We start from the raw sequence: 15,121 nt of genomic DNA, 5'->3' as shown, positions 1-15,121 counted from the left end.
AACCAACATTGATCATGTTCGGTTCTCACTGAAAGTTTACAAGCTTGGCAACTTTGCAAGGTTTTCTATTCCGGAGTTTGGAAATATTCCGAATGGACATACATCATTCGGTACACGTGACTGTAAATTTTCATTTCTAATTACGAAAATTACATCAGAATTTAATCTTAATATGTCTATAAACTTTTCATCGGAGTTGACGTATAAAAGATAGTAAAAACTGGGAGAAAACAGCTAAATTGGCATATTATTACTGAAAAATTATTTTTCACATTCACAAGACCGGTCTAGACGCACTGCAGTAGGGTACCAACTTTTTTGTTTTTTTCAGAGGACACCAGTCAATGACAAAAATGCCGTTGAAACCAATGCAACGAATAATCTAAGGGCAAAATCCCCAAATTGATTTCTCAACATGCTTTAAGAAGTGGAAATACCACTGGGATTGTATTATTCAATTTCAAATATTTTTTAAGGATGATACAGAATAAAACCATTTCAAATATAATCAGGATAAATCTCGTATGTCAACGGACTTCTAGTTCTCATGGCACAAGGTATGAGCTGTACTATTAGCTTTCTTGCTAATAGTACTAATTTGAATGTCGTACAATATTGTAATGACATTATTTGGATAAGCAAATCATCAGTCTGCTTCAGATTAAAGCTGCAATTAAAAAGTTTTCATGTCGATAATGTAAAAGGAGAGTTTGTGGTTAAATTTGTGGAGAGAACTGAACTGGATATAATTATTTCTGTTTCATACTAATTGATGATAACTCACACCTTACACCTTACGTTATTTACAAGATACACTTCATAAATTTCAAAACATACCAGTTTTGCAGGGATAGTCTTCAAAGGCTGTGACTAAATCTCGAAAGGTGAGATGAACTGATATCAGTTGATATAATTATTATAATATCAAGGAATCATAAATAAGTGATATGTTTTGGACTACACCTCTTAACAATTTATGTAGATAAACAGGAAAAATAATAATAGTCGCAGTTAATTTCTTAGGTAATTCCAAAAACTGTTACTATTAAAAATTGTTTTGTCCAAACAATCAAATAATATTCTGTAGTATCTAGTGTCGAATTATTTCACTCATAATTGAGAACATTTCGTCAATACTTTTTTTAATTAAGTATTTTCTTTAAAACAAATCCTACAAAAAAGATAAGGTAACAACATGTCTTTCCGTCTTGTTTGGAATAGATCTGTAAATTGATGGAAAAAGGGAAAAAGTTTCCAACAATCTCATGAACACTGAAAGATTTTAAAAGTTTCAAGAGGTTTTCCGGATTGAGTTCAACTTATTTTTCTGATCTTGCACCTGCAATTAATTAAATTATTTCCATAAACATAAATCAAAAATTATATTTCTGAGTCTGACGTCAAATATAGAGTGGCACATAAGATTTTTGAATAAATTTGATTGATATTATGTTACATTATTGTTTCCTAGATTGCTAATCATGGGACGTTAGTATTTCTATGGTAAACATACACTTTCTTATACAATTGTAGATGCCAATTTTGGATTAAAAAATCATTTCCAGTTCATCTTATTTTATTATCTTCATTTGATCACAACTAGAGATAAGAAGGTGAAACTGTACATACAATCCAACAAAAAAATATGCCGTTAAATAATATGCACGTACATAACATGTAATTCGGAAAGAGTCTCAGTAAGTTGAGGGTAATTAGGCAAATAGTTAGTTACTGTTTGTTTATAGGTTGTTTGCCTGGTGTTATATGCCAAAATTTCGAATAAATCTGAATATATACTATTTTCAATATTCATATAAAGAAAACTTTGATTATTTAGTAAAAGAATATCTTTATATTAAAAACCAATTGAAGAATTCTAGGAAAAGTTACTTAAATAGTTTCCGTCGCATAAAATGATTTATTAGTTATTCTCTGCTTTTCACATATAACGACGAATGGTGTTGGAGACCGTCAATTACAGTATTTTTTTCTTAAAATCCCTGCTCTTGTACCTAGCGATCGTTGAATAAAACTACGTGAGATATCAATTCAAAATGAATATGTCAACCAAACAGGTATGCGATATATTGCATATGGGAAAGCTATTACTTATTGCCGATCAAAAGCTCATTCACATTAAAAATTGGTAAGATTCGGATACACCATTTTATCCTAAAAATATAATTACATTCGTAACAACTAGAACGTGGAAAAATCATTTTTTAAGCCAATAAGGCCACGGTTTCTTGATATCGCATATTGATTTAAAAAAAAAACGAAAAAGGCAACTAGCCAATATTATGAAGGTTTGCTTGCACGCTCATTTGCCGAAAAAACTACCTCATTTGTTGGAGAAACTAGTTTTGCACCGTAATGTCAATGCACCTGTCCATTCGTCAGCTATTGTTCAAGAAAAATTAGCCGAACCCAAATTTCAGAAAATTCTTTCAGATAAATAGCTTATTTTAAGGAGCTCCCTTAATTTTATTTATTTTTGGATAATTTAAAAATAAGAAACTTGCTAAACTGAAGATCACTTTTCATTAAGCAATAAAAAAATGTGAAGGTGATATACATTAGGTAGATTAGCTAATGTTCACAAAAAATGTAAAATGAATGAATTTTAGGTTTATATGAAAAGTCGAAATTTGGTCAGTGGGCTGGTTGACCTTTTTCTTAAAATTTATGTACCATACCTTATTCATTTTCTATGAAAAACGTGCAATTTTTTAACAATACCATATCTTACCAAAAAATTATTTCTTAAATATACATAGATCCATATGGCTATGTGAACTAGAAAGTATCAATTTATATGATAAGAATTATGTAAAAAGTCAATATAAACTAGGGAATACAATGATCTGATTATGGCGGTCTCCTTTTAAAGAGAAAGGAAATAGGATGAGTCTTGATTTGATATTAAAATAATATCAAAGTTTCATTGAGTTTCAGTTGAATGATAATCCAACATTATTTGTTCAGTTTCAACATTTTAAAACAGAAAATCACAAAAAATTATGTTTTATATTAAATATTACTTTTTATAGAGTTGTGAAATTATATTATTCTTATTTATTGCAGATGGGGAAGTCTGGCTAACGAGCGAACTCTATTAGAAATATTTGAAAGGGATCACTCGGCACTACAGCCAACATCACTCACTTTAGCAGCCGTTAACTCAAATATCTATGCTAGAAGACATTCTGCACATGCCTACTCCACTTCAGAAGAAAATGCGAAACATCCAGCATCAGTAAGTATATATTTACAAACAAAATGAAATTGATTGAAATTTATGGATGAGAATTGGGTGTTGTTTACACAAATAGAACATATTCGGGAACACAATCCATAGTAAAGAAAAAAAATATGTTCTTTGATTGCTATGAGATTTCGCTCTTGTTATTACTGAGAAGAGAATTTTGAGAATAAAAATATGTTCTTTTAGTATTTATTAAATTATTTATTTTTATTAAAAATTATTTTCTATTATTAAATTATTTTATTACAAGGATTGCAAGGTGGGTCGTAGAAGACTTTCAAATTTTTTGGTATCCTAGCTCTGGGATCACAGTTTTATTTTAGTGGAAACGTGAAATTTCAGGAAATATGTGTGGAAAGTTCACTTATTGTAAACCTCCGTCTCCTCGAAATCGTAGTCCACCAAACTTCTAATAGCAACAAAGTTGCGCCCTTGATTATCTTCGTCATGAGCGGCTGTTCATCCTTCGGAAACTTTACGATACTATTGTCTGACAGCACTGGCACTCATACAGTATTCACCGTACATGACACTCATCTTGTGATAAATATCAGCAGCACTGCATCCTTCATTTCGTACAACACGAATCACAGTTACGACAAAACATGTTTTTATTATTTATACAATCTCTTACACTTCGTATTAACTGTTGGTAAACTTCTTTTCTTGCATAAAAATGTATGTTAAAAGAACTCTGGCAACACGTGACCCGTTCTCGGCAATGCGCCAATGAACAGAAATATGTTTATTTCGATACAAGACCATGAATATCGAAAATTACTCAATGATATTAGCACTTTTTACAGAAATAATATCAATTTATAATTCAAGAGAGCCATTCCAAATACATTTTTGAAATATTCAGTAACTACTTTACTAAATACGCAGGTTTTCTCCAATTAAGTTTCATTCTCTATAAAAATATGTAACATAAACTTGTTCCATTGTTATAGACATAATAATTATGTTATCCATAATTATTATGGATGCTAAGAATTTGCGAAAAAATAATGACGCAATGTTGGTAGTATAATCTTGCATGGTTCAGATAACTTTTAATTTCAGATTCAGGCTTCAATTTCCATACGTCCACCACCAGTACCAAAAAGAAATTTGCCTGTTACTACAAATACAACTAACCAGGTAAAAGTAGTGGCACATGTTAAGTCAGCAGAGCCTCCACCACTTCCTCCAACCCCAAAATGTCGTGCACTACCCACTATATTTTCTGAAAACAAACCCAAACCACCTGCTCGTCATATTTCAAATGAGATCAGTAACATCAATCGACGACTTGATTTCAATAGAAACTCCTGCCCCAAACAAAACTGTAAATCATCTACATATAAGTTGCCGCCAGTACCTATAGGACCTCCCCCTCCCGCACCCGGATCTAAATGTCATAGAACTAATAACTCAACAAACAAAGCTCAAGGCCAGCATTCCCAAGGGAAAGTATCCATAAGACAAGATTCTAGTATATCAAGCGACAGTTTCAGTCAAACTTCATCTCCAAGCTATACAACAAAAACAATGGAAACTCCTTTACTGCCCCCAAAAACTCCCGTGAAAGAAAATGGTGTTCACATATCAAAGGCGAAAACTCCGGATGATGACCCAAATGGAAATCCTATGATTACTAAAAGTGCATCAACACCCGCAAGTCTACAAACTATCGTCAGATTCCACAATGGTTCCAACATGTCTCTTCATCACAGGGTAAGTTCAATCAAAATGATAGATCACAAACCTTTTCGCCTAACTTGATAAGAGATTAAATATGATATTAACCGATTCATAAGGTATAAGGCATAATACCTATTCTAAACCAATGATAAATGGTCAGTTGTTATATTTTCTGTTTTTGTAAATGGGTGTGACACTACCTCTGTAGTAGTAATCTAGTCCTTGTCCCAGGATCCCAGGATATTATTCGATTTAAATTTTTTAGAAATTTTGGAAGTAACCGATGTATGGATTGCTTGATTAAATTGTTTTAAGTATAAATTAGTGAGTGGATCATTCATCTTCTTACCACTGTTATTTCCGAATCAATTAAGTTTTTTGGCATATTTATCAAGTACTTTCGAGTACTATATTATTAGGGAAGCTCATTGACACGAGAGAGGTGAGTTCAATACACTTGCGGTGCATTGGAAAAGCTATTTTCAAATAATAAGTCGCAATTAGCATTTATGTGATTGTATTAGAAGAATTGTGATTTTTCAGATATTATTCTTATGCGTTATACGTATCCAAGGTTTTTTATTACAGATAATTAGAGATATGCGACGACCTTCGTCAATGTACACCAATAGATTAAAGTTCAGATTTGCACAGTTGGTCATTAACGCTGTAGCACTTTTCGCTATTGGAGCTGGAATGGCTGCTTACTTCAAAGGTAAATAAATGAAATGATTTTGATTATTAATGTATTCCCACTATCACTTTATTATTTTCAGCCTACCCTACTTCAGTTAAAGTAGTTAATAAATCTTTAAACGTAACAACTAATCCAATAATAGTAGAAAAGAAGAGTGAAAATCCAGCTCCTGGTATATGCTTGCCAGTCATAGTACAGTTTTGTAAACAGCATAGGATACCGTACAATTTCACAGTTTTCCCAAACTATATTGGTCATTTTGGACAAAGGGATGCAGAACAAGAGTTGGAAGTGTATGATGCTGTGGTCGACGTGAAATGCTATGATTTGGCAGCACTGTTCCTCTGTTCCTTATTTGTTCCAAAGTGTGGGCCAACAGGAGGGGTTGTTAGGCCTTGTAGAAGCTTATGCCTCGGTAAGATTATTTTACGAATAGTTAGTATTAAAACCTGTACCTTGCGTGATGTTAATAATGAAATGAGGTTTTAAAATGCGCAATTTTATGAAAATAATAAGAAAGTTGATAAAACTATGCTCAAAGAAGAAATTGGTTGGATACACAGCTCTATTATTATCGTCCAATTTGTTTTTGACTAGTTATGTATGAGTTGAATTATTTATAATTGTTTTTATTGATGTCAGCTTTGGGTTTATTAGTAATGAAGCTTTTGTATATTGCTGTTTTTTCTAGAAAAATGACTCATCGAAATGAATCTTTCTTGATGTGCAGAATTCTATCACAAATATACTCAATTTCTGGATTGCTGTTATTTAAATTCGTGATAACATGTCCATTATAATACGTATAATATAATAATATGATAACGGCTGCTACTGGATATAATACCCAAATAGTTTTTGGAAAGAGCTCATATTAATATTTTTTTAAATTATTTGTTTTGTAGATAAATCATCTTGAATTTAGGTGTCTTTTAATTATAATGTTGATGTTATATGTTGATTGGTAAAAGGATTTTAGTAATGCTTCAATGAATATCATAGCATAATGTTTCTTTTTCGAAAACTGGACAATTACTACAAATTTATAGAAATGATTTTTGCAGACCTAATTTCGGCGTTTATCATTATCATATATATTACTGCCAGTGTCTGCATCAAGTACTGTTTATAATGCTATACTATAATAAATATACGCTTCTGAGTCTAATAGTGCCATGTTGTGATAAAACAGATTCATTTCTTAATAGGAAAGTAATTTACGTAAGCTTGTCCTAAGCTTGTACATAGTTTGATAGTGATCAACTGTTCATTGTTCTGCAACATCATTATCATCTATTACCAAATTAACGTAGCTCAATTGGAATGTTCTGTATTTACTTCAGGTACAGAGATTTGTGATAGACTGAAGCTTCGATAATTTAATTTAATATAACTAGCGTTAGAAGCTGTTCAATTATTCAAACTGATCCTTAAATAATTTACTTGTTATTCGAATTAAATAAATTTAGAATAGGGAGGCTATCAATGTCACAGAGAGGTGGAATGATATTAGTGAAGAATCTCCATTTTACCGTATTCAGTTGAAAAATATTTTTGTGTTATTTTTCATTTGGTTGTAACAAAATTTGAAAATATTTGCTTAAATTACAACAAGAGCTTCACCTTATCTTTTCAAATGCCTGCGTCGCTGATGGAGCCCATCGTAACTTTTCCTTTCAAGTATTCCTTTAGCATATTGTTTAAAAGGACTTACATGTGCATTGTATGTGGCATACCATTTCGGTAAAAATTTAACATGTCGAGATACTGACGTACATGCTTGGCGGTCTGCAGCTGTGGGTAATCATAATTCTCTGTCGGGGGCTTGATTTCATAGTTATTGATGGCGTAACAAAGGAATACTATCTTGTTGACGCCGAATACGCACTTATGTACGTTGATTATGACGCCTTATTTCGCTAGCCAATTAAACACTTGGTTGGTCTCGATGATGTGCCTCATTATCGGAAACTATGAAATTATCATCTAGATAAAAAAATACCAGATCGAGACCTCGAAGAATTGGTTCCATAAAACATTGGAAGGATTGGGCCGCGTAACTGTGACTGTTGTTAAATCAGATGGTCGTTAAAAAATAGCTAAATATAGGCAACGATAAATCGAAAACGTGAAAGTCGACAGTCACGTACCATTAGACATTAGGCGGCATTAAAATTATAATAAACCTTGTATCTATAACATTCACCTTGTAACTCACAACATGATATTGTTTAAAATATAAGATTGAGCATATACATGCGAACAGTTGTTGATAGTATCAAAGTTATGAAAGTACTCACTCACCGACATATTGTCGGAGATTAGTAACGACAATATTAGATTACGGTTAATTGTTATGGGATATGTGAGTTGAAAATATACCTGAGAATTTGAAGATATGGTTTTATTAAGTTCCCACTGATTGGAAACCCCTCACCTTCAATCAAGACATGGTGACTCTACTATAACTCTTGCCGATCCTACCACAACACATGGCGATCCTGCCCGCATTTATAGTCAAATCAATCATATCAGGGAAAAGCTGATATATCAAAGTTCTAAATACGAATTATATGAGTATTTCAAGGGTATTAAAATCTTGGACTTAGATTTATTTGATGTATATACGATAGTGAATAATCCTAAGAACAAAATGAAAGCACTGTGAATTTAGAGGTCCGGAATATGTGAGGAATGATTGAAGAAGTTTATGTGGAAATTATGCAGACTATTAGTAAGAGACAATATCTCTGTATACATAAAAAATAATCGCACCCCACACTCAAAAACGACAGAACTGTACAGTCAGGTTGAAAAAATTATATCCCAAGGAATTATTGAATCCCTCAATCCCAAGTCCAGTATTTCTTGTTCCGAAGAATTCGATAAGTTATGAAGACGAATGGAGGCTCAGTATAGATAGTCTCAGACTGCAACTATAAAAAGCATTTCCTTATATGTATGATATAGTGGTTATTGGAATTTCAGAAAATCATCATCCAAGCAATCTCAGAAAAGTGTTTCACGCATGTCGTAAACTCAATTTGAAATTAAATCTGCAAAATTGTCAATTCTTCAGGCCAGAGGTTGCGTACGTAGGTTACAATTTGTCAAGTGAAAGTGTTTCCTTTGACAAGGCAAAATATTCAGCTATAGAACAATACCCAGTTCCGAAAAATCGTAGCGAGGTTAAAAGATTTGTTGTATTTTGTTAACTATTACAGACGTTTCATTCCATATCTCTACTTCTAACCTAAATTCCAAGAAAACATGTGAAATTTGAGTGGTCGGGAGAGTGTGAAAACTCATTTCAAATTCTAAAGAAAGCTTTAATCACACCACCAATTTCAATAAACAATGTATATTAACTAGAGATGATAAAAAAATACGTGTTCGGGGATACTCAGTCCAAATTATGACTGTATTGACTTACCTGTAGCATTTGCTATGGGTTGTAAGAGAAGTGAAATTAACAAATCCATAATCATAAAAAAATTGTTAGCAATTCATTAGGGAATAAATCACTCTGAATATTATATCTTATGGCTCATCACAATTTATGGTTAAAACGGATCATAAATCTCTAGCTCATTTATTTTCAATGAAAGACCAACCTCATCAGAATAAGATTTGACTTGGACGAATACAATTTTGGAATACAGTACGTTAAATGAAAAGCAAATTACGCTGACAGCATATCACGATTCTCCATAGGAGAACTCAAAGACTTAAACATAAATAACTCACACATTTTACCGATCACAAGAGCACAAATGCAAAAGGAAAACCCCCAATTAGAAAAAGATATCGTACATGAGCAAAAGGGAGAGGAAATGCCATTAGAATATCCATCAGAGATAGAAGTTTTAAATAACTTAAAATGAGTATAAATTGCCTATTCTATATTTTGAACATAATTGGGTCTCACTTTGGATAAGCGTACGGATCAAAAAACAGGTTGAAATTTAGCGAAGCCCAACCTACCGGAAAATTCAGCTTCGATTTGGGGCGAACGTTGATAAGCTATCGGAAAAATGTGAAGAAAATGAAAATATACGTAATTGATTACTTTTTCAAAAAGTGAACAGTAGAAGAATTCATATAAGAATGTTATAGATGATTAAAGAATGTACAAGTCAGTATCTACGAAGTTCCAAAGATGGTGGAGTAGAAAGATGAAATTAAAAAGATCTTAGAAAGATACCTCAATGATCCAATATTTGGAGGGCATGTAGAAAATAATAGACTATTTGAGAAAACACGAGCAAATGCCAATGAAACAACATGTAGAAAGATGTGTATGTGTATGTACGTATTGTTTTAGTCTCTCTCCTATTTTTTTGCGTTCGCAAATCCAAAGTTTCCAGTCGTTGTTCTTGTAATCTCCGTTTTCCGATAAAGGCATTGAAGATGCCTATCAGATACTAGGAATAGTTTTTCTTATTTTCCTGGCTTACTTCGTTACAGAACTCTTCGAGTTTTTCGTCCGAGTAACTAATTGTTGGGGCGTAGACTTGTACAATTTGTTTATAATATTGGGCCTTGTGAGGCTCATCTCGCACAATCTACCTCAGGCGGGTTAGCAAAGGACGAGGGGTGTTGTCCATCAACTTTCGCTATATACTGGTGAACTTTGAACCCCCGGATTTCAAGTGGACAATTTCTGGTATTCTAAAATATATATAGAATGTATGTATCATAGATCAAAGAAACAAGTACTTGCTTACTCATCGTTCATTTCCTATTTATTCACTTACTTCGTTCCATTGTAGTTGTCACTATTATATTACTTAAGAATTAGGTTATTATTATAGCATACTTCCATTTATCAAATTGAAAATACATCTGTGAATACCGCATAATTCAAGCTTTTTTCATTCTACAGGATATTGATATAAATGGGAACACTTTGTATTTATCAAAATAATAGTAGGAACGAATATGAACAACTAACTCCTTAATCTCACTTCATTCGATATGAAAATTGTCTTCCTTCTTTTATTTTACAGTATCCAAGTATATTATAAAAAGCTGATATCAAGTTGTTATTTCACGGGCTGTTGTCTGTGTTCTATTCAAAGTTCATTCCGGTTATCAAATATAGTCTGTACACACGGTTTTCAGATATCCCCGAAAAAATAAACTAAAGGCGATGAAATCGGACGTCTGGCAAATCTAATTTACCTCTTCTCCCTATTCCAGTTCTTCTTGAAAACCTTCATATAAGTAATTTCGAACAGCAACAATAAGCTTAGTGTTGTATCATCCTACTGAAACCGAATGTCATCACAATTGTTACCAGCTGTATTTGTTTGCAAGAATATTCGATTTTTAAATGAATGCAAATTCAAAAAGAATGATCCAATGTGATTTTTTGAATAAGTCTATCTTACATGTGATATGGGGATCTTTATCCACCTTTTGCTTTATAATAAATCTTATTCTTCTCCATAATGTCACCCTAAGATAATAAGGTAATGCTGTTTTCAGAACAGATGTACACATATTTTTCACAAAACTTTACATAATTTTTCATCATTATTTACAATCTTTTGTCAGTAAGTTTTGGGGCAAATTTTAGTTGGACACACTTCTTCAAAAGTTTCATAATCCTCAAAACTATTTTAGCAAAGATTAAATATGCATAACTGTAAACATAAACAAGGTTTCCTGTGAGAAATATGTTTTGTTTTAAAGTTATTTTGTAGTAAAGGTGCACCTTGTAAACTTCCAATTTACTCTCAGCTATTTTATTCTATATACAGAATTATAGTTTCTTTTTAGTTTAATTAAGTTTTTTGTATTCAACTATAATTCATTTGTTAAATTCTATCTAATTAAAATATCATATGAGTATATTTGCAGTGTAATTATCGTTACACGAAACTCTGTCGGTTAATATAGAACAATCTAGATCTTCATATACTATCCAATGTGTGTACGCTTTTACGTTATGAGTTTATCAAAAATTTAACAGTCAAAAACCTAGATAATGACAACATCGTTATAGTCTTGTATCTTATATTCGATGACAATTTGCCATAGGTGAATGATTCTATTAGTTTCACGCCCTCTTTCGATTGATAATATTTATCTACTACAAAAGCATATTTTTTCTATAATTCAATATACGTTTTGATTTCGAGTATACTAAAAGAATTTCCTCAATGGAATACTGAGAAAATTATATGCTTTGAGAAGTGAAAAGACGGATGAAAGAACAGCAAAGTTTCTCTCGCTCTGTTCAAATCATTCCTATAATAAGACGAGTTAACCCACATACTCTACCCCCTATCTAATATTCTGCCAGGTGAATTATATTATTCGAGTTTGGAAATTAAGTTTATTTGGTATCTATATTTCCAGAATTATAAATATGTTCAGGTACTAAATTACTTATTTCCGATACTATACATGCTTGTAAGAAAGTCTGGTATAAAACTATTACTGAATATACTGTTTACACCAACACTAACAATCATACTGTCTGACGCGTTTCGATAACCAAGTTATCGTCTTCTGAAGGCAAATTAAAATCTAATAACTTACTTACCTGTTTTATTCTAAACTTTCCCACCAATAAGCCAACTCGCGCGAAAAATTAATTCCAGCGGGAAAAAACTCCTTGGCGGGAATCTTCATGTTAATTCTTTGACTTCTAAACTAAAGAGTGGGCTGTAAGGAATTGGCCCTATGTCCCTATTTAAGCTACTCTTACATCTAGTAATTTCAATGCTCTCAAATGCATCCAATAATTTATTATTGGATATATGTTTTAACAATTTTACATTATTAATATTTATGCAATGATTGTGACTGGCAACGTGATCGGCAATACTCGATTTTCCGGTCCGTCCATATTTCAAATGAGCTATGTGTTCTTTAAACCAGACAATAACGGATCTCTAGTCTGCCCAATATACTTTCGGTCACAATCACCACAACTTATTTCATATATACCACTCTTTGCCAAATTTGGTATTTTATCCTTAGGATTGCCTAAAAATTGTTTTAATGTGTTGTTGGATTTATAAACCAATTTTAAACCCACTCTGCTAAATATTCCTTCCAATCCTCTCGTGTAAAGAGGATTGAAAGATATCAAAGCAAATTTTTCTTGTATTTTACTTTGGGTTTGGAAAAAAGTGGTTTCACATAGAGATTACTATAACGATTGATTAACCTATTTACAATTCTTTTTTCATAACCGTTGAGTACAGCTACATCCTGAATGAAAAACTTTACCTTATTGTATCTCTCGATGGTGAGTGGAAAGTGGATTAACCGATGTACCAGAAAATGGATACTGGCCGTTTTATGTTGGATACAATGAAAATAATCAGCGAGAATGTACCTGCACGTAGCGGTATTTTTCTAAATACTTCAAATTCCAACCTATTACTATTCCTAATTACTAAAGTATCTAAAAATGGTAACTTTCCATTTTTCTCCTTTTCATAGGTGATCTTTATAGATGGATATTTTGAGTTGAGTTCCAAAATGAATTCGTCTACGTTTGCCTTCTTCGTATTGAATATGGCGAAAATATCACCCACATACCTGTACCATACCCTTGCTTTTCAAAATGACTCATGAACAGTTCAGTCATGAACGGTGATAGGCAGTTTCCCATTGCTGTTCCTTCATCTTGCTTGTAGAATTCGTTGTTGTACTGGAAATAGTTTTATTCCATACATATTTTTGTTTAAATGTAAATATTCTCTCACATCAGCTCCCAAATTATTAGATCTTAGTAAGTCCTCAAGGTACACGAGGGTCTGCGGAATGGCACGCTGGGAAATATAAAGAATAAACATGAATATTCCCGCCAAGGAGTTTTTTCCCGCTGGAATTAATTTTTCGCGGAAGGTGGCTTATTGGTGGGAAAATTTAGTATAAAACTTGGTTATCGAAACGCGCGTCATACAGTGTAATTGTGAGTGTTGGTGTAGTGGTGTTGTAAACAGTATATTCAGTATGAATATCGTCAACGGTTACAGAAATCTAACTTAGTTAAAACTATTACTGCTTAATCAGTAACATAACCATAGTATGGAACATGGAACTTCAGTTGCAGCTCTACTGCAGCTTACAAATAAAAAGGTATGTCGTGTGTAGAGTTCTTGAAAAATAGCATTAACATTCGTTGAAATTATGTTTACAAAAAAAACTAAGTAATTGAGCAGTTTACTCCAAAAAATTGTTGCATTTTTGTATATAGTTTCTTGGAACTTCAGTTGCAGCTCTACTGCTTCAAAGAAACAGTGCATCGAATTCTTCATTTTATGGAAATAGAATGCTAAATCCAAGTGAAATGTGTAGTTTATTTAAAGCGAAATATGCGAAATATCACATCCACACTATACTTTTAGTGAGATCTTTCACCTTCCATTAATTGGAATATGATACAGTGAGGTACTTTTCCAGAAGTGAGAAGCACTTGTTTGTCCTTGATTTCATCGACCCAAAACGGGTAAGTTCACCAGTTTCCAAAGATGTCATTATGGCAGAATAAACACAGTGACTCAACAATTGGGCAGCTAATTTAACCTTCATTTTTTTGAAAGAATTCGGATTGATGTGCTTATCAGCCAGTTTCAATAAGGCCTTTCCTGTTTTGCTCCTTTTATCAAGATCATAAACTTTTCGAATGTCAGAAAAACATATGAACTGCCCATTAAATATGAAACTATTGTTCAAAAAAATTGTTTCTAACGCATTTCAACAGATGGGGAGCATCAAAAAGAGCATAATATTTTTTCTCATTATGGAAAAAATAAGGTTGGTTTTTGTTAACCCCCAAATGCTTTATGAGTTTCTGATTGGTAGTTGATAAATCACATACTATGCCTATAGTGTCTAGTTTTGTCTCACTAAATTTTTCCAATGCCTTGGTAATTATACATCATATAGAAGCATATGACACCCCACCATTCGATACAAAGTATGCTATAGGAATTTTCCAGTTGCTATAGATTCCTCTGAACATGAGAACTAGAGCTTCACTGGCAGGGAAAGGCTTTCTTCCAAACTCTGTTTTCATGATGTACTCAAGATTCCTCTTAGACATTTCGTCGAACATCAGAATACATTTCTTCTCCGCCTTTGAAGTAAGGTGCATAAAAATTTTTTTATTGAATCCAGGTTTGCCACGGAAATTGGCAGCCCATGATTTCACTGTTGATATTGCTGGCAAAATAAACCTTTTTTGTCGCAAATGTCTATGTCTTAGGTCCTTTATAAAATAATGACAGGGTAGTTTTCTTTTCAGATAGTAGCCATGGGAATTCCATCTTATGTAGTAATTGCATATTCTCAAGAGATTTTGTAAAATTCGTGAGAGTTCCTTCTCCATACAAAACGTTCGCAGAGAATTGCGTTTTCATAACCTTTTTTTTGTAGCTCTCAATTGAGTATTCAGTTATTGACTTTTTTCCTAGCATTGGTTAATTCCTTTCTCAACCGTTCATTTT

At 32.6% G+C, this 15,121-nt stretch overlaps 1 protein-coding gene across 1 annotated transcript in view; it reads left to right on the top strand.

Annotated features, from left to right (window-relative positions):
* The window catches only part of LOC130451739 (atrial natriuretic peptide-converting enzyme), a 116,466-nt gene that overhangs the window by 57,653 nt on the left and 43,692 nt on the right, over positions 1-15,121 (top strand). The window contains exons 3-6 of the mRNA XM_056790955.1: positions 3,085-3,256; positions 4,331-4,984; positions 5,540-5,666; positions 5,728-6,063. Coding sequence (XP_056646933.1) covers positions 3,085-3,256; positions 4,331-4,984; positions 5,540-5,666; positions 5,728-6,063 — 1,289 coding nt within the window. The remainder of the gene's footprint in view (positions 1-3,084; positions 3,257-4,330; positions 4,985-5,539; positions 5,667-5,727; positions 6,064-15,121) is intronic.

Source organism: Diorhabda sublineata, chromosome X (assembly GCF_026230105.1).
Source record: "Diorhabda sublineata isolate icDioSubl1.1 chromosome X, icDioSubl1.1, whole genome shotgun sequence".
NCBI lineage: Eukaryota > Metazoa > Arthropoda > Insecta > Coleoptera > Chrysomelidae > Diorhabda > Diorhabda sublineata.
The sequence above is the reverse complement of the archived record's forward strand: the minus strand, read 5'-3'. Positions and strand labels throughout refer to the sequence as shown.